This window comes from Mauremys reevesii, linkage group 19 (assembly GCF_016161935.1).
Source record: "Mauremys reevesii isolate NIE-2019 linkage group 19, ASM1616193v1, whole genome shotgun sequence".
Classification (NCBI taxonomy): domain Eukaryota; kingdom Metazoa; phylum Chordata; order Testudines; family Geoemydidae; genus Mauremys; species Mauremys reevesii.
The window spans coordinates 8,687,430-8,707,679 of NC_052641.1; the positions used below are offsets into that span (position 1 = coordinate 8,687,430).

The following is a 20,250-nucleotide window of genomic DNA, read 5'->3' on the forward strand; positions in this document are numbered from 1 at the left end:
TTTTCACTAACAGTGAAGGAGTGATGGTCTACTTAAGCCACGGGACGGAGACTCAGGAGATGTGGATTCAGTTCCTGGTTCCACCATGGGTTTTTTGTATGCCCCTGGTCTTTCTGTGCCTCACTTCCCTATCTGTAAAGTGGGGACACTGCCACCTCCTTTCTCCCACCCTTTGTCTTATGTATTTACATTGTATGCACTCTGGGGCAGAGAGAGAGAGTGTGCGTGTGCAGCGCCTAGCGCAGCTGGGCCCGAAACTGCAACTGGATTATAAATCCACTTTGAGCTACGCCCAGAGCCCAAGTTCTCTGCCACCCAGCACCTGCCTAAGCCCCAGTCTACTTGTGGATGCGTCCATGTATACACACTTACCAACTGCATAGCGGGCCCCAGACTTGACATCAAATCAAAGCCCTCCCTCTAAATTTAGAGGAACTCCGCCGCTGGCCCCAAACAATCTGGCTCCGCCCCACCTCACCCCCAACACTCCATGTGGAACATCTCCCTTTCGTTGGTGTGTCTGGGGTGATGTCCCTGCTCAGTCAGGAATGAGACCGTGTCGCTAGCTTTAAATAAAGCTGGGTTTTATTTATTCTTAGAAGCATATTTTAAACATTTGTATAACATTCTCAATAAAATATCTGGGAAGAGGCAGGTTTTGATTCCCAAGGCAAGGCACTTTGGGAGGTCCCAAGTGGTTTAGACTGGACACCACCCATTTAAAAATAGAAAAAATGGCATTAAAATACACATGAAAGTTGGAATGTATCTGTAGCAGAGGACAGGATTTGAAGACTGGGCTCCTGGTCCATCTTCTGCATTGAAGGTCTAAGCAGCTCATTCATGAGACTTTACACCAGGTGTTTCAACTGTACCTCATGTTTTAAACGTCACATCACCTGCATGCAACTTGTGTGTCTGCTGAGTCTATTCCCCAGCTAGCTACATGTCCCCAGTTCCCCTTAGCGTTAATGGAAGTCTGAGACACAGGTCACCTGTGAGAGGCATGGATGTCCCATTGCGTATTGGGTTATATACCACCCCTAGTGTTCAGCTGAGTTCCTGGCTGGAGGTCTGACTCAATACAATCGTACTTGGACTGTATCCGAGATGCCGGAGAGAGATCTGGAGAAACCCACTTCAGCAGCCTCGGCCATCCCCTGTGTTTGGCCAGGGAACATTTCTGCTTTCCTCACACCCCGACCTCCTGAAAAGGGCACCACGGAGAGCAGACGTCTGGCGAGTTGGGTTGTGCTCACACAGAGTTGTCATTTGACCATCTCCGCTGACAGACCCTGGCTAACTCCATTGGAGCCTTTCTAGGAGCTTGGCCAGAGCAGGGCTGGAGCTGGATTCCAGTGCGTGCTTCCACCGGTCTTGCTTTGACAGAAAAACTACAGGGCTCCCCTCTCCTTCACTCTTGGTGCAAGGACAATAGAATCCACGTAACAGTCTCTGAGGGGCTGGCATTCCACAGCTACGCTTTTGCTTTAAGGTGACCTCATCCCAGAAGTTTATCTTGTTTGCACAAGCCCCAAAGCCCAGTGGGGGCAGACAGAGCCAGTGACCTCCTATCTCTCCTCCCCTCCCACCCTGACAGGTGTTTCCAGGAGAACTTAACCCTTGCAATGCACCAAGAGCTAAGCCCACCACAAGGCACAGGCTTCACGCTGGGCACCAGTAAGAGATCCTTTTGTCATGTCCCAGCAAAGTCAAATACCTCCAGGGGGTCAGGGTGGATTTAGCTGGCATCCTGGGGTAGCACAAACTCAGAAAGGAACAGGGGAAATTTATTCCCAGCATGTTCTGTGTGCTGGAAAGAGCATGTAATCTCAGCAGAGCTCTTTCAGAAGAGTTGGATGTGGGGGAGGGGAAGAGACTAACTAGGGACCCAGTGGGAAAATGAAAGCGAGACCCCCCCCATATTTAGAGATTTTCCTGACTGGCTGAGGGGGGTGGGGGAGGGAAGGCATGCAGACAAATTGCATCCTTTCCCTCCGCAGGAGCAGGTGTCTCTCTCCTACCTAAGCCACATCTCCTGGGACAGGAAAAGTATCCCAGGCCAGTCCACCCTCAGTGCAATGAAATTCCCGATTGGGTTGGTGATTGCCAAGAGCTGAGCATAGTTGTATCAAGACCCCTTTCGCCATTAAGGCACTTGTTTCTCTCACTACTATTAGGAGGTTTTCAACAACAACAGCCCAGCTCACCCCAAGCCACCTCCTACCCAGGAGCTACTCAGCACTCCCCAAAAGCAAGCCCAATGAGAATAAGAGCCCTAAACACACCATCACGTGCAGGTGGGAATCGCCGATTAGCAACCGGCCAGAGTCCTACAACGTCAGAGGCTGAAGCCTCCTCCCTGCCAGCCTGCAGCCTCCTCTCCGGTGCAATGGGAGATCTCTCCCTCTGAACCATGCACCTAGATTTCTGGCCTTCTCTGGGACCTTTAATTCTCTCCCTGCAAAGCCAACTTCCTCTCCATTCCTGCCTGAAAAGCTTCCGAAAACACTATTTCACCTACCCTGGCCTTCCAAGGAGGTTTCCGCTCTCTCCCCTTACCCCCCCTCCACATTTTAAGGAAAGGGAAGGAGAACATCCATCAACAACATTCATGTGGCCATTAGCATTTGTAAACAAATCAGCTAAGCTTGTCGGGGACCATCTTTGGTAGGTTCAAGGCTACAGGGGACTTGCAAGGAAAGGGATGAGTGGTGGGGCCACCTCTCACCGGGGCTTTGGAGAAACCACATACCAGAAGCAAGGGGAGGAAAGAAAAATACATGGCTGGTTCTAAAGCTTCAGAGATGTATCACAATAGCTGTTTTTAACTGAACAAGGGAATCAAGCATCCACTAAAGACTCCCAGGAGCAGAATGGCACTGGACAGCGTAAGTCATTTACAGCTCAATCTACGCATGACCAACGATCCTTGTCGTCTCTTTCCACGGCCACCAGTTCTCTCCCGCAAGCCCGGGGATGAACTCTCAAGTTTACATCGCAGTCCTAACCTGTGTGTATAACAGGGGAGGAGGGACGTGGAGGAGATGGTGATAGCGGAGAGGTATTTGTGGCTCCTTCCATCCCACCACTGACCCTGCAAGTGGACAATCTTTGGAGCCATCAGGGGAACCCACAGTCAGACCAGCCCATGCGAGGAAGGCCCGGAGCAACAGAGTTCAGGCGCTGCCCTGAATTACCCACACCAGCTAGTTCTATTTATTCTTCAGCGATGCACTAATGCGGCCAGAAACTAGGCAAGCAACAGCCCCATCCTCCGCCGTTGACGCTCCTTCTTTAGGGGCCAATCAGAAAAGACAGATTGCAGTTCGCTTGTGACTCATTGAACCCTCCCTCTGCCAGAGCGTGCGGCAAGACACGTTAAAGTCATGGCGCTGGCTTGAACAGTACTTCGTAGCAGACAAGGGGCATCCCATTGGCCATGTGGCTTGGGGGAGAGGTGCATCTCTCCGGGGGGGCAGTGTCAGCATTCGCAAGGGCAGAGGGGGGGAGTGCACATTCTATCTCAGCCGGGCTCTTGCGCGCAGGCTCGTTCGGAGGAGAAATGATGGATACCGGCAGGTGGCCTCTGACTGCAGCCACCGTGCTTGAGAAAGAAGCGTGGCGTGAATCATTGACCTCTTTGGTTGGAATGAGAAGTATCAGACGAAAGGAAGGGCTGGATTGTTGGAAGGGGAAGGGGAATCCCTACAACCACCCCCCCAGGGCATCAGGTGCCCGCTGGCATACTCTGTGCAGATGTCCTGGGGAGCTCCTGCCTACGGGAAACCCCAGGCATTCCCACAGTCACACTCTTGTTAGCTGAGTAATGCAGTAAAGTGTCTCTTCAACAAAGGGAAAACAACAAAGGAAGACGGAGCAAGGTGTGCGTGTGCGGGTATCCTATACCGAGCCAGAGTCCTGGGAGGAGGGGCAATGGCTTGGCCAGCATGGCGGCTTGGTTCTGGCCAGCACACAGCTCCCCTCTAAGTGGGTGTGCAGTTTAGGAGATCTTACACCTCGGTGGCTCCCCCCACCCCCTTCCCTGGGACGCTGGTGTCCGAAGCCGAGTCTGCTTCAGAAACTGGGAATGTAACAGCTACCAGTGCCAGCGACTGGCCCAGCCTACGAGCCCCCCTGGTGTCACTGACTCCAGTCCACCTTTGGCACACCGTGTACACAGGGATCTCGACCGGGGGGGGGCTGACCTAGAACTGAGTCTGCACCCCCTCGCTGTTCTCAGTGGTCCCCTCGCTGTTCTCGGTGGTCCCCGCGCTGGTCCCCGTGCTGTTCTCGGTGGTCCCCTCGCTGTTCTCGGTGGTCCCCTCGCTGTTCTCGGTGGTCCCCTCGCTGTTCTCGGTGGTCCCCTCGCTGGTCCCCGTGCTGTTCCTGGTGGTCCCCGCGCTGGTCCCGGTGGCCGGCTGGCCAGGCTCCACCTTCTCCGCATGGGCCTGGGTGGACACCTTTTCCCCCGTCTCCTTGTCGTTGGGTTTGTGGCGGTTCACTTCAGCTCCCCCCTCAGCGAGCAACGAGGCAGCTGTCAGGGCAGGCGGCTGGGCTGGAGCGGCGGGCACAGCTGGCTTGGCTTCCTGCTCCTCCACCCCCGGGTTCGCTAGGCCTGGGGAGCCGGCGTCATGCTGGGCGGAGTGTTCCAAGGAGCCAGGGCCTTCCTCGGCCTTCTGGGCAGCTCGCTCCACCCTGCGCTCCTCAGAGCTGCCGCTCTGCTGGACTATCGTACCATTCGTCAGCGGTTCCTTTGCCTCCTCTCTTGCCGGGACCGGGGTCTCCACAGAGAACTCCTTCACCAGCATCCCCCGGATCCCCTGCACGCTGTCAGGAGAACCCGGTGAAACAAGGGCAGGGCAGGCCTCCAGCTCCTCCGACCCAGGCTCTTCCTGGGAGACCTGGTGCATCAGCACCTCCGCCCCGGCCTCGTAGGGCAGGGCTCCCTCGTCGTCGTGGAGGACCGACACCACCTGCCTGGCTCTGCGGCGCTTCTCGGCAGATGGGTCCGAGTCCGGCTGGCTGCTGAACTCCTCTCCCCAGTCGATGGGCAGGCCCTCGCCCAGCAGGTGCAGGTTGGGGTCGCTGTTGTGCATGACCATGCTGTCCCGGTACAGGTTGTGCTTCCTCTGCACCGCTGCCTCCTTCACAGCTGGAAAGGCAAAGACAGGGAGGTCAGGACAGGACAGGTGTCTATTTACGGGTCAGTTGCACCCACAGGCCTCATTCGAGATGGAGAACTCACCATGCTCGGCAAGACCTGGGCCCAGCCAGCCTTCCTAGGATTCAGAGCAAAGCACATGCAACGAGCCGGGAGGGAGAGAACCTTACAGTCCAATCTATACCCTGGCTTAATTCTCATGCTCACAGTCTCCATCCACGCCTCAGCCAGGCCCTCCTTGATCGGCTAAATTCCTACTTCTGCCCTGGCGGTGCTGGGCGGGAGGGTCCCGGAGAAGGAATTTGGCGAAGGAGGGAATGGCAGACGAGCAGGGGCACTCCATGCCGAAGGGACAGCGTGGAAGGACACAGGGAGGGGTCTGCAGCTGACAGATGGACCAAGCTGAGGGGAGCGCGATGCAGTAGGAGGATAATAGGGGAGGGCAGAATCGCGAAGGGCCTCGGCGGGGAGGACAGGAAGCCTGAACTTGATGTGGTGGAGAAGCAGGGGCAGGTGGAGGGAATCCAAGAGGGGGTGATGCAGGCGGAGTGATAGGAGTGGAAGATGATCTAAGTCGATGCTTTTCGCATGGACGGGAAGGGCTGTGATGTGAGTGTTGGGGAGGCGGGGGAGCAGGGGTTAACGGTAATCAAGACAGCAGATGACGCAGGTGGGGGTGAGAGGCTGGACTGTCTGGATAGAGGGAAAAGGACAGATCCGAGAGAAGTTACGAAGGTGGAAGCAGTGAGGTTTGGACCCAGCTTAGGTGCGTGGCACAAGCAGGCAGAGTCAAAGCGGGCCACTGGGCTATGGAACCGAGACCCATGGAGGAAAGCGTTTAGGTGACAGTGCAGAGTGCACATACGCCCTCTCCACCATCACCTAGACTCTGGATCCGGAGCAGTGTGGCAAGTGCTGCAGGAGGAGATGCTCCAGGGGTTAGCTTGAGATGGCTCCCATCGCTGTAATGCCCAGAGCCTCCCCATGGCAAGTGGGTGGACACGCGCATCCAGTCTTTAGCAGCAGTGTCCCTCGGTGAGCAGAAGGGGAGTGGGAGGATTCGCTCAGCATCTCCTGCCCGTTACTGCAACAGTTACAGGCTTGCATAGGCCCCTTCCCAGAACAGTGTAGGACCGAGCATGCACCCCTCCCTCCCTCCCACCCAAACCCGAGCAGCCCTCACCCTGCATGATGTCCTTCATGACCGACTGCAGCACGACCTCCTCGTACGTGTTCTCCACCAGGATGAAGCTGTCGAAGTCCTCGAAGATCAGTTCCTGGAACTTTGGTAACTCCTGCCCGAAGGAGAAGGCAGATTTCACCTAGCTGGCAGAGATATCCCAAGACCCCCTAGCTGCCCTGGGGCTTTCCAAAGACAACGTGCCTTTGAGAGGCAGAGAGCTACCCCTTCCCACAAAACCACGGGCACCACTGTTGAGCCAGGGACGCCACCGGTTATGGGCCATCTAGCCAGAGGAGTTATACGCCAAGTTGAGATTAAACATAGACCCAAAGGGGTGAGGAATTTCAAGATCAGGATGTTACAAAGAGAGATTAAGTCTTTGTACACGCACTGGGCCCAATTTTTCATATGCACCAAGGCCATTTTGCACCACTGGCAACGTCAAGCAACACTGGCGCCCTAATGGGTCCAGAGTGGTGTAAAGGGGCCTTGGTGTAAATGAGAATCAGACCCATACTCCACGGCTGTGGACGAGGAGCGGGGTGGTGGTAGGGGGGCTTCATACACCGAGTTTGAGGACTCAGCCAGGTTTCTGAAACGTGCCACCAACCCATGCCCGCGGGGCTGCTCAGGCTCTTACCGCCTTGCAGGTTGGCGCCAGCTTCTTCAGCAGGAAGGGGATGGTGATCTGGAGCAGGGCTTCCCTGAAGAACTTCTTGCGCACGGTGCTGCTGTCGTAGTCGTATTTCTGCGGGACGAGGGGCGCACCGGGGGAGAGGTTAACAAACCTTTGGCACCTCGCAGGGGAGGAGATTCCAGAGGAGCGGGCCGTTCAGAGGAAGAGGAAAACGTGCAGCTTTCCTGCCATTTTATTCAACAATCCCTTCGACAGGAACCGATTTACACAAGGGGATTTACTGAAGTGTTTTCAGTATCCAATACCAGCCCCTTCCCTGGGCTCAGGAGGCAGCGTGGTCTAGGGGACAGGTCACTGGACAGATTCTGATGACCTGGGCTCTATTCCTGGCTCTGATCTGCTGTGGAACAAGTCACTTCACCTCCCTGTGCCCGATCTCCACTGGGTTCTAGGAACAACTGTGATACCTCTTGATACTCGGTCCATTTAAAGTTACAAATGCCGAGCATTGTTCTACACAATGCACTCACTCCTACCCTTACCTGCCCCACGGCAGGCACACAGCATGCCTGGGCTTCCAACAGAAGCTTTCTCTGTGGCAGAGGTTTCTCTCCTGTCTAGCATCCCGAGTCCTTATCGGTGCAGCATGGGCGAGTTAAAATGCCCAACACCTTCCCGTTCCGGAGACAGCTGACCTTGCGTGCTCAGGAGCATGCAGCTGCTTTGCGGGCTGCCTTACCTTCAGCACCCGTTCGAGGATCCGCTGGATTGACTTGCACAGCTCCTCTTTGCCCAGCATCTTCGCCAGCTCCTGGTGCAGGAGCGTCCCGAACGTGTGAACGGCATCGTCCATTTGCTACAATGAGAAGCATCATCAGACGGTGTCCCAAAAGGAGGCCAAAAGACCACGGCACCGTAGGCTGGCTCACGTAGGACATCCAGCAAAGCAATGATGGCAAGGGATGAGCAGAGCAGGCACGGTAACGCACCACCACATGGAGACGGGTCATGGGCATCTCCTCCATTCCTGAACCTGCACCAGGACAGACGACAGGCCCGGTCCCCACTCATGCTCTGCACCCAGTCAGGATTTTGACAGCACCCAATTAACCTGCATAAAGATGTTTTCTTTCCCACCACTAGAGGGCACTAGCAGCACATTTCCCCAAAAAGAGCTGCAATGGTGCATGGGATATCAGTACGCAAACTCCTCCTCCCCCTTACGTGCATGGGTCTTGTCCAGACTGGCCCCTGGATACTCCTCCGGGAGCTGCATAACAACCAGGCTCCTAAATCAGCTGTGCCAGGCTGAATGGGATGCGAGTGATGGAGGTGGGAGCATGACAGTTCTAGAACGTCTCCCAGTTCTCCAGAGGTGCCAGAAAACCTGGTGGAAAGTTCCACTGGCTCATAGACTCGTACACAGCTAATTGAGGCCGGCTTCCTTGACCCCGCACCGGAGCATATAGACTATTGCCTGTGGGAAACTCTTCAACGTAAGGGGGAAGAAGAATTAAATCAGCATAGCCCAGGCCTGGCCACCCATCCTGCCACCAGCACGACAGCGTTGGATGTATACGAGGTCTCCCCGTCCCCATGAGGTTGTTCATACACATATGTTCCCTCCCAGTGAGGCACTGAATTGTTCACAGGCACCAGCGCACAGTCGCAACATGCAGGGTCAATCGTTTGTCCCCAAGAACATAGGTGGCCGTTGGGTCAGACGTGCACCAGGCCATGGGCAGCGTGGTGCTGGGGAGCAAAGCGAAGGGGGGTTGTGCCAGTCTGCTGCCACACACTGCGGATTCATATTCAGAGAAGAAAAGGGAGGAAAAAAAAATAGCTGCTGAAGCTGGCTGGTCTCCATTGGCGCTGGTTTTTCAAGGAAGAAGGCTGGGGGGAGGTACAGCTGGACTGAGCCAAAGCCTGTCAATGCACACACACTAGGGCGCCATGCAGGCGCAGGAGCATGACCACCAGCGCAGCAGGCGCGGGGGGGACACTGGGAGAAGAATGAAAGCAGCCAGCCACTACCCACCACCCACAGAGCCCCACACGCATAGGCGCCCGTGAGTGTGGCCCTGGGCCCACCGCAAAAAAAAAATGGTGCTCTGGTGCACCCACCACTCCCATCCCCCCGCTCCGACCTCCCACCCCTTCCCTGACCACACCGCTGTGCCTCTCCCAGCGCTCGCGCCCAAAACACTGTGTGTTTGTTAGCTGAGAGGAGGAGAGGAGGAGGGAGAATGGGAAGAGGCGGGGCGGGCCGGGAGATTTGGATTTGGGGGGGGGGGGGGGCAGGGGGGGGCCGGGGGCTGGGCGGGGGGGGTGGGGGGGGGGGGGGATGCAGGGAAAAGGTGGAGTCAGGACAAGGCCGGGGAGGCACCGAGGCGCGAGCACCCACCGGTGCCGGAGAAAGTTGGTGCCTATGCCACAGAGCCTGGTGGCTGGGCCAAAGATGGCTCCCCATGGGGCAGTGAGCATAAGGGCTGATCGCCCCTTGAGTTTGGCTATTAATATTAACACGCTACCTGTCTCATGAGGATCTGGGCCCTCTGCTTGAACACGGAGGCACTGGAGACGTCAAATCTCTGTTGAAGCCCCTCCAGTTTCAGCTGGTCCATCTTCTCATAGCAGGACTGCATCTTGACAGGGTGGAAGGCCAGCTGGGAGAGCTTTTCCATGTACTGAAGGGCAAGGAGTCACACACACAACTCACTGGCTGTACAGAGAGAGCGCCCTGCCTCCCGCCCACTCCCCAGGCCTGCTGAGACCTGGCATCAGACTGGAGACCAAGCTTCCAGGGAGCAGAGGATGCACAGCCCGGAAATCAGAACCCTTCCTCAACTGCACCCATTTAATCTGGGTCACAAAGACAAGAACATCTCCAAGTGTCTGGGTCCCCGCACCGCCAGGTTGCACACAGACATGGGTGAGCCTGGTGCAGGAAGATCACTTGCTGTAGGTCAATCACGGGTCTCTACTGTTAGTGCAGGGTGGGCGGCAGGCATGTGACCACCTGGGGCTGCTCTGGCTGGATCCAGAGGGACCCGGCAGGTGAAACTGGATGCCCTGGATTTTGTTAAGACTGACTCGTCGCCCAGGGCTCAGGAGGAGAGCTGGGAATTCAGTTCCCACCTTAAGTGGATTGTTCCAGCTTCTGCCAGAACACCAAAGGAACCTATGGATCTAGTGGGACCAGGACTGGTGCTGCCCAAGGAAGCCCTGGGCCACCTACGGTCTGTGGCTTCCAGCTCAGAGGGGAGCACAGGCCTGCCAGCTCGGATGTGAGCAGACTAGGGGCAGGGCCGTAGGTTTATTCTCAGCATGCAGCTCCAGCCTTACTCAGGACAACTGGGGGTGGAAACTGCGCTCCCTGCCTGGCCAGGCTTCCCCTGGGTACACACAAGGCTGATACTCTGCCTCCTCCTAGATTCAGGTGTGTTTGTGTGGGAATTAGAAGCCACACTTCAAACTGCCCATTCATGGCAGCCCCTGCAGCAGCTACGGAGTCCGTCCCCCTGGGCCTTCCAGCCCATCCTGCTAGGCCAGCAATGGGAATCGATGCAACCTTCTCCAGGGGCCTTACCTCTCCCAGCTTCTCCATCCCGCTCTCGTTGATTACGTTCATGTTCATGTCCGTGACCTCCTTGAAGAACACTTCCCGGACTTCGGCAAAACCCTGGCTTGTGGGAATCATCAGCGCCTCCAGGATGGAAGGGATATAGGGCTGCACATGGTTTCGGACACAGATCTCTGCTTTGGGCAGCACAAAGGCTGGACGAGGAAGAGGCAGGCAGACAATGAGCAGGGGACGGCTCCCACTCTGCCCACCTTCCTCGCTGAGCTTTGGAGCCACCTGGAAGCCCAGCATGGTGCTCCAGCTCCTAGACTACGCCCTAGGGAAGGACAGGAGTTGCTCTGCTCCACCCCTTCCAGGTGGGGGCCAAAAGGATAGAGATGGAGCTAGATACATTTATAAACGGGATGGCAGAGTTGCTCAACATAGCAGGGGACTAGACTTGAAGACGCACAAGGTCCCTTCCCATCTTACGTCTGATCAGCCTGTCTGCTACGCTTGGCAGAACTTGAATGACGATCTTCCAAGCATAGGCACCAACTTCTCCTGGCACCGGTGGGTGCTTGACTCCCCCCCCCACCCCTGCCCTGACTTCACCCCCTCCCCGCCCCCTCCCAGCCCTACCCCCATTCTAACCCCTTCCCCACAGTCCCTGCCCCAGCTCCGCCTCCTCCCCTGAGCATGCTGCGTTCCCGCTCCCCCGCCCCCCACAGCTTGTTACTGTTTCGCGGCGGCAAGCGCTGGGCAGAGAGGCGGGGACGCAACGTGCTCAGGGGAGGAGGCAGCGGAGCAGAGGCAAGCTGGGGCAGCGGGGGCGGGGTGAGGAGCTTGGCTGCCGGTGGGTGCAGAGCACCCACTGATTTTTCCCCGTGGGTGCTCCAGCCCCAGAGCACCCACACAGTCGGCGCCTATGCCTCCAAGAAAAACCCGTGCGGGTGCAGAGAGTGCTACTGGGAATTCAGTAGGCGGCACTCCTGAGTCAGTGCTGACCCCGTCCTAGTATGGGACCAGTGTGCTGCCAGAGATGTTGGCTTTTCTATGAGCTCCTGATACCACAGGGCTTCCTACAAACAGGAGCGCTCGTCTCAAAGCCCTGGTCAAATTCCAGCCTGAGGAGCTATATTCCATTGCTGTCAGCCCTGCCCCTGCCCTGCCGTGGGATGCTTCACCTCCTGCCCAGCACTGTGGTACGTTAGCAGACGCCACGTTCCACCTCAGCCGGCGAGAGTGTAACAGTGCAGACTTAGACTGTAATACTTGGGATCCTTCAGGATAGAAGGAGCTATGCAGGGTGACCACCTCTGCTGGAGGGAAATAAGGGAAAACCACATGAAAAACAAGCGACACCGCTTTATCTGAAGGGACATTTTAGGGAAAACACCATTTCCCTTGGCACATCATGTATTTCCTCCTCATGTGCACATTTCTCCTGCCCTCCAGCACACAATGCAATTAGCATTAGCTTCAATTCCATGTTTTAAATAAGGGACGGGTGATCATCTTAGGGACAAATCAAAGACATAAGGGACGGTGCCTTCAAATAAAGCGAGGCTGGAGTTACGTGAACTACAGGACGGCTCCAGCACTTGGCCTCTTCGCCCCCGGGTCAGGTTTCTGGCTCCCAGCCCCAGGACAGCACTGCCGTTTGGAACATCAGGATTCTGACTAACCCAGTACAATGGGCTATTGCTGGGCGTAGTCGTTCGGGCTCAGGCTCGGAAACCCAGACCCCTCCTTAGGCATCAGATCCCGAGCCTGAACATCTGCACAGCTTCTTCTAGTGCCACTGGTGAGGCCAAGTCTGCAGATACGGGTTCCGAGACTAGTGCCGCGGGTGAATTTTTTTTTTTTCCCCCATGTGGACATACCTCGGATTTTGCTGGCTAAGTGTTCCTTTGATGTGATGATCTGGTCCATGTCCGTGCGAATGGTGCTCTCCATTCTGGGACGCTCCAGCTCACATTTTGTCACCACCGCATCATAGTGCGCCTTTATCTGGTCATAGGCGAGCCTGTAGACAGCATCCGAGATCTAGAGGAGGAAGAGGAACAGCATCTTCAGCATCCTGATCCCAGGGGACGTCTGAGGCTGTGCTGCCATCTGACCTTGGTGAGCCCAGGACCCTTCCTGACCTCTGTCTGCAAGGCACCCTGCCTTCTCTCCGCACCCCCCGTGGCTCAGTGCTCCCCAACCATGGATATGCAGGGACATCTGGCAATAAGCTTTCTACAGCATGCCCAGGAATTGTGTCTGCAGCAGCCATTAGATCCCCTAACAAGGAAAGGCCTGGCTATTTGAGATCTGCCTAGCAAGTCTTGTCATAACGCAGTGCCTGGTCAGTACATCTCAGGAGTCGCCGCTTCCTGATGCCAGCAAGAGCAACGGACTCCATCCAACTCTGAGTTTTGTTCACTCCCACCCACTCATTTCTCTTTTTAAAAACAGCTGACCTGAGTTTTTTTTTTCTTTTCTACTGTACGCTTGTGGTGATTTACACTGGAATCTGTGCAGACGTCTGCTGTGCACCACTGCGTTCAAATGGCAGGACTCCACCGGGATCCATGCTAGCAGATCTCAGGGCAGCAGCAAAGTCTAGGACTGTAGTTCCCGAGGTTCACGTGCCTGGGGGTGCTTTATTCATACATATTTTTGTCACCACCGCATCATAGTGCGCCGTTATCTGGTCATAGGCGAGCCTGTATGTGCTACTGTATGTACAAGTTATTAATTTGTGGTGTTTGGAGGAGCCTTCTGCCTGGAATTCTGTCATGCTATTATTTAGCACCTCTGGTCTTGACGATCATAGAATCATGGAAACGCTGGGCTGGAAGGGACCTTGACACATCATCAAGTCCAAGCCCCCTGCACCGAAGCAGGACCAAGTAAACTAAGACCAGCCCTGACAGGTGTGTTTGTCCAGCCTGTTCTTAAAAGCCTCCAATGACGGGGATTCCACAACCTCCCTTGGAAGCCTCGTCCAGAGCTTAACTATCCTTATAGGTAGAAAGATTTCTAACCCGAAATCTCCCTCGCTGCAGATTCAGCCCATTACTTCTTGTCCTACTTTCTGTGGTGGTGGTGAACAAATGATCCTCGTCCTCTTTATAACAGCCCTTAACATATTTGAAGGCCTCTCTGGTCCAGACTAAACATGCCTGGTCTTTTTTTAAACCTTTCCTCATAGGTCAGGTTTCCTAAGCCTCTGACCATTTTTGTAGCTCTCCTCTGGACTCTCTCCAATTTGTCCACAGCTTTCCTAAAGTGCGACCCCCCAGAACTGGATGCAGTACCCAGCTAAGGCCTCGCCAGCGTCGAGCGGGACAAATACCTCCCCATCAGGAGGAAATACTCAGCCCTTCCTGAAAGCCAGGTCCCTTTAAAGTGTCGAGTTGTGCGCCCAAAATCAGTCACTTAGGCCAAGGTGTTAGTGGCGGAGGCAGGAACTGAACTCTGATCTCTTGAGTAGCATTCCAATGGCTTAATGGACAAGTTCACCCTTCCTCCCTAGGGCCTGTCTCATCCTCCTGCTCCTTTCATGGGAGCAGCAAAAGCCCTTCCCCACCTTGGATTATTACAATGAAATAAGAATCCAATTTGATCCTCAGGATTTATGCTGGAAATCTGCAATCTTCCCCTTGGCCCTGGAGGACAGACTGGTTCCCAGTCTATTTTGCTTCCCCTCTCTCATGCATTAGCTCAGGGCTGCAGCGTCTGGGTGGTTATGGCTAAGGGGCACTGTTTGTTTGTTTAAAGGAGGTTTCAAGTGGAATTTTATAGAGAGAGTCTCATGGAAACATTTCTATTGCTCTCAAAAGTTTTAGAACAAGCTTGTTTGTATAAAACCATAGGTTCAGGCCAGATTTAGCCTGTGTTGGTCTAAAAATGGTTTGCTAAATATAATTGGGACGAGCCACGCTGCTGGCTTAGCTGTGGCTGGGTGTTTGCTAGGGTGTACTTCCCTCCCCGCGGGGGTGGCCAGCACCACAGAAGCCGCATGTTCTGCACGCAACCAACAGAAGGTAAGTGGGAGGTTGAGAAATAGGCTGTTTACACCTATGATGGGGAGCTTGATAAAACCAGCAGAGAGGCATACGGACGGACGGCTTGTTTCCCTGCGCCCTCGGGGAGAAGGGGGTGAATCGGGGAGGTGACTCACACAAGCCAGCAGGAAGCAGAGTCAAGGCACCACACCCAAGGCAAGGGGACCCATTCCAAAAGCTGTCAGAATCCAGTCCTGGATTTCCCAGCAGCCAGCACCAATTTCTGGAGTGTGTCATCCACACAGGAACATTTCAACCAGTGCATGCAAATGGGTATGATTTCACCCCACGCCGCCCTCGCAGGGCCCTGGCCTCTTACCACTGCTTCCTTCCCCCCCTCAAACACACACACACATACGCAGGAAACCTATGGCACTGATTTTCAGTGGCACTCACACTGCCCGGGTCCTGGCCACCGGTCCGGGGGGCTCTGCATTTTAATTTAATTTTAAATGAAGCTTCTTAAACTTTTTAAAAGCCTTATTTACTTTACATACAACACCTTCTAAAAATGTTAAAATGTCTGACTGGCACGTGAAACCTTAAATCAGAGTGAATAAATGAAGACTCGGCACAGCACTGCTGAAAGGTTGCCGACCCCTGCACTAACCTGTATCCAGACTCTCTGCCTCTCCTGGGCCTTGCCCTTCAGCTTGGGGCCGATCATGGTTTTCAGTTCTGGGACCAGTTCCTCCATCACCAGATTGCTCAAGACCTAGAGGAGCAGAGTGAGGAAGCCGTTAGTGACTAGATCTCACATGGCTGTTAGCTGTCCTTCCATGCTGGGCGCTCTGCTCTCCCCGCGTCCCGACCCATCTTCTTCCTCGCAGGCTGCCCGGTCGTTCCCAGCCAGGAATTTCCTCCTTCCCCAACCCATGATATGCAGCTCCAGACTCTTACGTGACACCTTCCCCTGTGCACCTAACGCTTTGTTCCGTGGCTATGGTACTTCCATCTAGATCGACGCCCACCATGAGGGCTCTTGGCCTGAAACGCTCTCTCCAGAACACATGCTAACAGCCTCCCTCCAGCAGTTCGGAAGCGCTGATGAAGTGCTCCTTACAATTTGTTTTCTAGTGAAGAGAGCCCCTTTGGGCCACAAATCCTTTTCCGATGCCCTAGCGGCATCCGGGCCCCGTGTCCCGACAGAGCATAGGGAACAGGTTCTGTACGGGGAGTTGCGTCCTTCTCCCACACAAGACTCTTTCGTGGCTCAGGAGGGGCACACTGTGCCGCTCAAATCTTCTCATAAAGGACGGCCAGGAGCGGTGCCTGTGTGCTGGGAGGGGTGAAGCAAGGGGGTGTCAAGGGAGAGAGGAGGGGCGCAGGAGCATTTGGGGTACCAATCCCTTGCCGTCAAGCATGCAATCTTTCTTCCCACAAGCTTACCCTCCATGCCAACCCAGCCCCAAAAGCCAGGTCTTCATGGAGAGCCAGATGCAGCATCTGAGCAGCATTTCTTGGGGAAGGACATAGGCAGTAAACTCCCCCATCAAGATACCAGCTTGGCCACAAGCTTTTCTTCCCAAGTTAAGCGTCACTCTTCATGTCTGGGGAAGGTTGGGGAGTGGGGGTGTCACTTTTTAAAAAGGTGGCTACAGCCAATGTTCCTAAAGATGTTTCCTCCCTTTAGGGGGTCACTAGGACCCCAAAATGCAGCCCTGTCTGTGGAAAGGTTGGGCAGGGCATGTGAAGGCATTCAGCATCCCCAGGAGCTCCCCAACCAGCAGATGCCTTGCCACGGCAGCTTGGTGGTGGAATCCGTTCATCCCTCCCTCACGCCAATACAACTCCCACCAGCAGAAAGAGAAGTGTCTACGAGAGGGAAGACACATTTGCAAGCTGGGCTGGGGATCAAGGGGGAACAGGCTGCAGTGGGCCTCCAGGCATCCAACAGCACCAGGCAGAGGTGGAGGAAGGACCAGGAGCTGCCAGTGACCTCTACCCTAGCATAACACCCACTCGGCAGTGACACAGGGCTGGCACGTAAGCAGCATGCACGTCCCAGGCTTCCCCCCAGCCCTCCTTGGAATGGCGCCATTTTCCCCAGCCTGGAGGGTGACATGACTAAGCCAGCTCTCCCCAAGAGACCATCTGCCAGAGCAAAGGCACAACGGCTCATCCCTTCGGGGGGACGTCGGATGGGCCATGCCCTGCAATGCAGCCAAGCCTCAAGGCTTTGGACAGTCTAACCCAGCAGGGATGCCAGCTCCACTCCCTCAGCAGCCGCTTAAGTCCCCCAGCTAGGGTGACCAGACAGCAAGTGTGAAAAATCAGCACGGGAGTAGTGGGGGGTAATAGGAGCCTATATAAGAAAAAGACCCAAAAATCGGGACATCTGGTCACCCTACCCCCAACCCTGAGTAATCTCAATCCATTCAGGAGGGTGATCTGGAGACTCCAAACCATCCCCCTTCTGGCTGGGGCCAGGTTATTGCGGGAGAAGCAGCCGTGCAGCTCCGGGCCGGGGGACCCCTCTCGCCCTCACCTGGACCTCGTTGCCACAGAGCATGTCCCAGGTGCCGTACTGCTCCTTCGACTGCCGGTACATGCGGACGGCATCCGTAAAGGCTGGGGCCTCCACCTTGGAGTCCTCTGGGATCCCTGAAGGAGAGAGAGGTTCTTTAGGCTCGGGGAGGGGGTGGCAGAGAGGAAACCACAGCAGATTTTCCTGTGATGCACTCACAGCTTCGGTTACATTTTTGTCCTTCACGTTAGTTCTACATTCTCTTCCCCTGCCGTGACTCACGCTGACAAGGACGGCAGCCCTTGCAGGGAGCTCACAGCCAGCGAGCGGACACAATTCCCTGGGGCTGGAGTAGCATGAGCTCCCCGCTCCAGCCACAGCGGCAAAGCACCTTCAGAGGCCAATAGCGCTATTTAAGGCTCATTGAGATGGGCCTGGACCAAAACCCCAGATCCAAATACCCCCAAAAGCCCTGGGGACATTTCAGATCTGGAGCTAAAATGCAGCTGCCTAATATTGTTCCCCGTACTGCCTCCGAGTGGCAAGAGAATTGATATAGGGCATCACACATCACCACCATCGTCATTTGACCGGGGGATCCCACAGCACATAAAAGGGGGGGGAGGGGAGAAAGAAGGTGCCTGGGCCTTGCCAGAAAGATTTCCTATTGGCATCAAGTAACTACACACCCAGCCCGCCCCGTGAGAGCTCTCCCGAGGCTCAGGGTTAGACAGACACTGGGAGCATTGGGGAGCGCAAGCCACAGGAAGTGAGGTCGAAAGGAAATTAATTACTAATCATGGGGAGGCAGGGAGGGAAAGGAGAGAGTGGTTAAAAAGAAAAAGTATGAGGCAATGGATGAGTCATGGGCAGCATGAGGTTCCCAGCCAAACCCAGTGTGGGGAGGTGGGGACACCAACTGCACTGCAGCCTGCTCCACTCCCACTGAGATTTCAGCCCCATGAGTCACAGCAGCACACACCACAGTGCAGACCACGGGACGGGAAGAGGACTAGTTGATAGGGGGTGGGGTGGCAGGGAGGTGGCAGCTTTTTGCATGACCTCCCCCATCCCTGGAAGCCAGAAGCCCCATCTGTAGCTGGCTGTCCATGCAGGGAAGGGACCGGGCTGCACCAGCAGCTGGGGTGGTTAACGGGGGGGTTAGCTGGACTTTGAGAGGTACCAGGCTGGGGCCAGAGAGTTCTGGGTTTGCATAACCCATTGCAACACTCAGATACCCAAGAAGAGGTGGCGCTGGCGTGAACCTTTCCAGAGCTATTGAACGATGCTCCAAGCCCCGGAGCTGTGGAAGGCAAGAGAAGTGAGGGGGCCGGGGGCACAAATTGGCTGGTTGCCAAGCATCCCATGCCAAGTACAGGGGTCCCATTAACCCTGCCCTGCCTCCAGCCTCTCTGCAGTCTGCACTGGGATCTGCAAGTCTGGAACGCACATGCTGGGAAGTGGAGCGGGGGGAGTTCACCTCTGAGTAGCAAAGACGCCGGATGCCTGATGCATTAGACTGCATGTGGACTTCCCTTCTGGCTGCCTTGGCCAGCAGTAGAAGGAATGCAGGATGTGACTGGGACTCAGCACAAAAGTCTGGGTCTCTGCAGTCTCCTGCCAGGCAGAGCTGAGCCTCCCAATGCTTGCTGCAAGCCGGCTCTGCTTGTGTGAAATCCTGAAAAGCAGCCTCCCTCCCTCCTACTCTGCCCCCTCGGCATCGGGTGCAAGTTACAGATGCCACAGCATGGAATCCAGGCAGCCACAGCCACAGCCGAGGGATTCTTAGGGCAGCCGAACTGGGGAAAGGACCAGAGGCCACAGCTAGGGAAATGGAAGAGAAGAGGATAAAATAACTCCTGTGTAGATCGAAGGAAACGAACGCACAGAAACGCGAAATGCAGATCAGCCACTCCCACCTGACAATACACAGAGCAGCAGCAGCTTTCCGAGTGCTAAGGCAGAGGCTAGGACCTCGGCCAAGAAGAGGAGCCAGCGTAGTGTCAGTTCAGTAGTACCGGACGTTCGTGCGTAGTGCCCGCGTGTTCACGGAGACTACAGCAGCAGGGTAGAATCCTGTCCCCACAGAAGTCAGCGGGAGAAATCCTAGCTGTGCTAAAGTCAGCCTCTGCCCCAAGAAGCATACACTGAGTACCCAATAAAGCCTTTAATCAGGGGCAGGAGACACTTGCCCTGGCAAGACCTGGGGGGGAGGGGACAATTCAGACTTTAAGGTCAGAAGGGACCATCACAATCATCTAGTCTGACCTCCTGCACATCGCAGGCCACAGAACCTCACCCACCCACTCCTGTAATAGACCCCTAACCTCTGGCGGAGTTACTGGAGTCCTTAAATATTGATTTAAAGACTTCAAGTTATATTTACTCGTGTTCAAACAAGCAAGTGACCCGTGCCCCATGCTACAGAGGAAGTGGAAACCCCCTCCCTGCCTCCCCCCCCCACCAGGGTCTCTGCCACTCTGATCTGGGGGAAAATCCCTTCCCAACCCCAAATATGGCGATCAGTTAAGAGGAATCAGCCTCCCTAGGGATACAGATATCTGAGCACCCAGATGGATCTCAACAGATGTGGATTCAGATACTATGACAGAGTCAAAGTGCATTAGTGTCCTACGTGGTTTCTAAAGTACTCTCAGACCAGAAACTCCAAGTCCCCAGCCTTGCTGTGATACCCACAGACACGGGTTTGGAACAGAACCAAACAACAACAGTTTCCAACATGTTACTGCTTCATATAGCACATCCCCTTCAGGGCTCTGCTCCTGCAGCCACCATCAGCCCTGAGCGGGAATAGAGCCCCATCGGTTTCAATCTAGATTGGGAGGCCGTGTTCCTAGGGCTAGAGCACTGGGCTGGTTTTATTCCTGGCACAGACACTGGCCTGCTAGGGGACTTTGGGCAAGTCAATTCACCTCCCCGCCTCAGTTTCCCCATCTGTAAAATGGGGATTTTGATACTGACCTCCTTCGTAAAGCGCTTTTGAGATCTACTGATCAAGAGAGCTATATAAGAGCTGAAAATTATTATTTCACAAAGCCAGGCCATCATTGTTAAGGCCCTACCAATTTCACGGCCATGAAAAATGCATCAGGGACCGTGAAATAAGCCCTTCACCAGGAAATCTGATCTCCCTGTGCTGCTGGGAGCAACCCAGCCAA

The 20,250-nt window shown here is 55.1% G+C and overlaps 1 protein-coding gene across 1 annotated transcript in view; it reads right to left on the reverse strand.

Moving 5' to 3' along the window:
• Positions 1 to 563: 563 nt before the first annotated feature.
• Positions 564 to 20,250, reverse strand: part of NIBAN2 (niban apoptosis regulator 2) — a 99,027-nt gene continuing 79,340 nt past the window's right edge. The window contains exons 6-14 of the mRNA XM_039506736.1: positions 17,093 to 17,208; positions 15,215 to 15,319; positions 12,433 to 12,595; positions 10,574 to 10,761; positions 9,516 to 9,671; positions 7,724 to 7,840; positions 6,988 to 7,095; positions 6,348 to 6,459; positions 564 to 5,155 (exon numbers count right to left, since the gene is read on the reverse strand). Coding sequence (XP_039362670.1) covers positions 4,209 to 5,155; positions 6,348 to 6,459; positions 6,988 to 7,095; positions 7,724 to 7,840; positions 9,516 to 9,671; positions 10,574 to 10,761; positions 12,433 to 12,595; positions 15,215 to 15,319; positions 17,093 to 17,208 — 2,012 coding nt within the window. The 3' untranslated portion in view covers positions 564 to 4,208. The remainder of the gene's footprint in view (positions 5,156 to 6,347; positions 6,460 to 6,987; positions 7,096 to 7,723; positions 7,841 to 9,515; positions 9,672 to 10,573; positions 10,762 to 12,432; positions 12,596 to 15,214; positions 15,320 to 17,092; positions 17,209 to 20,250) is intronic.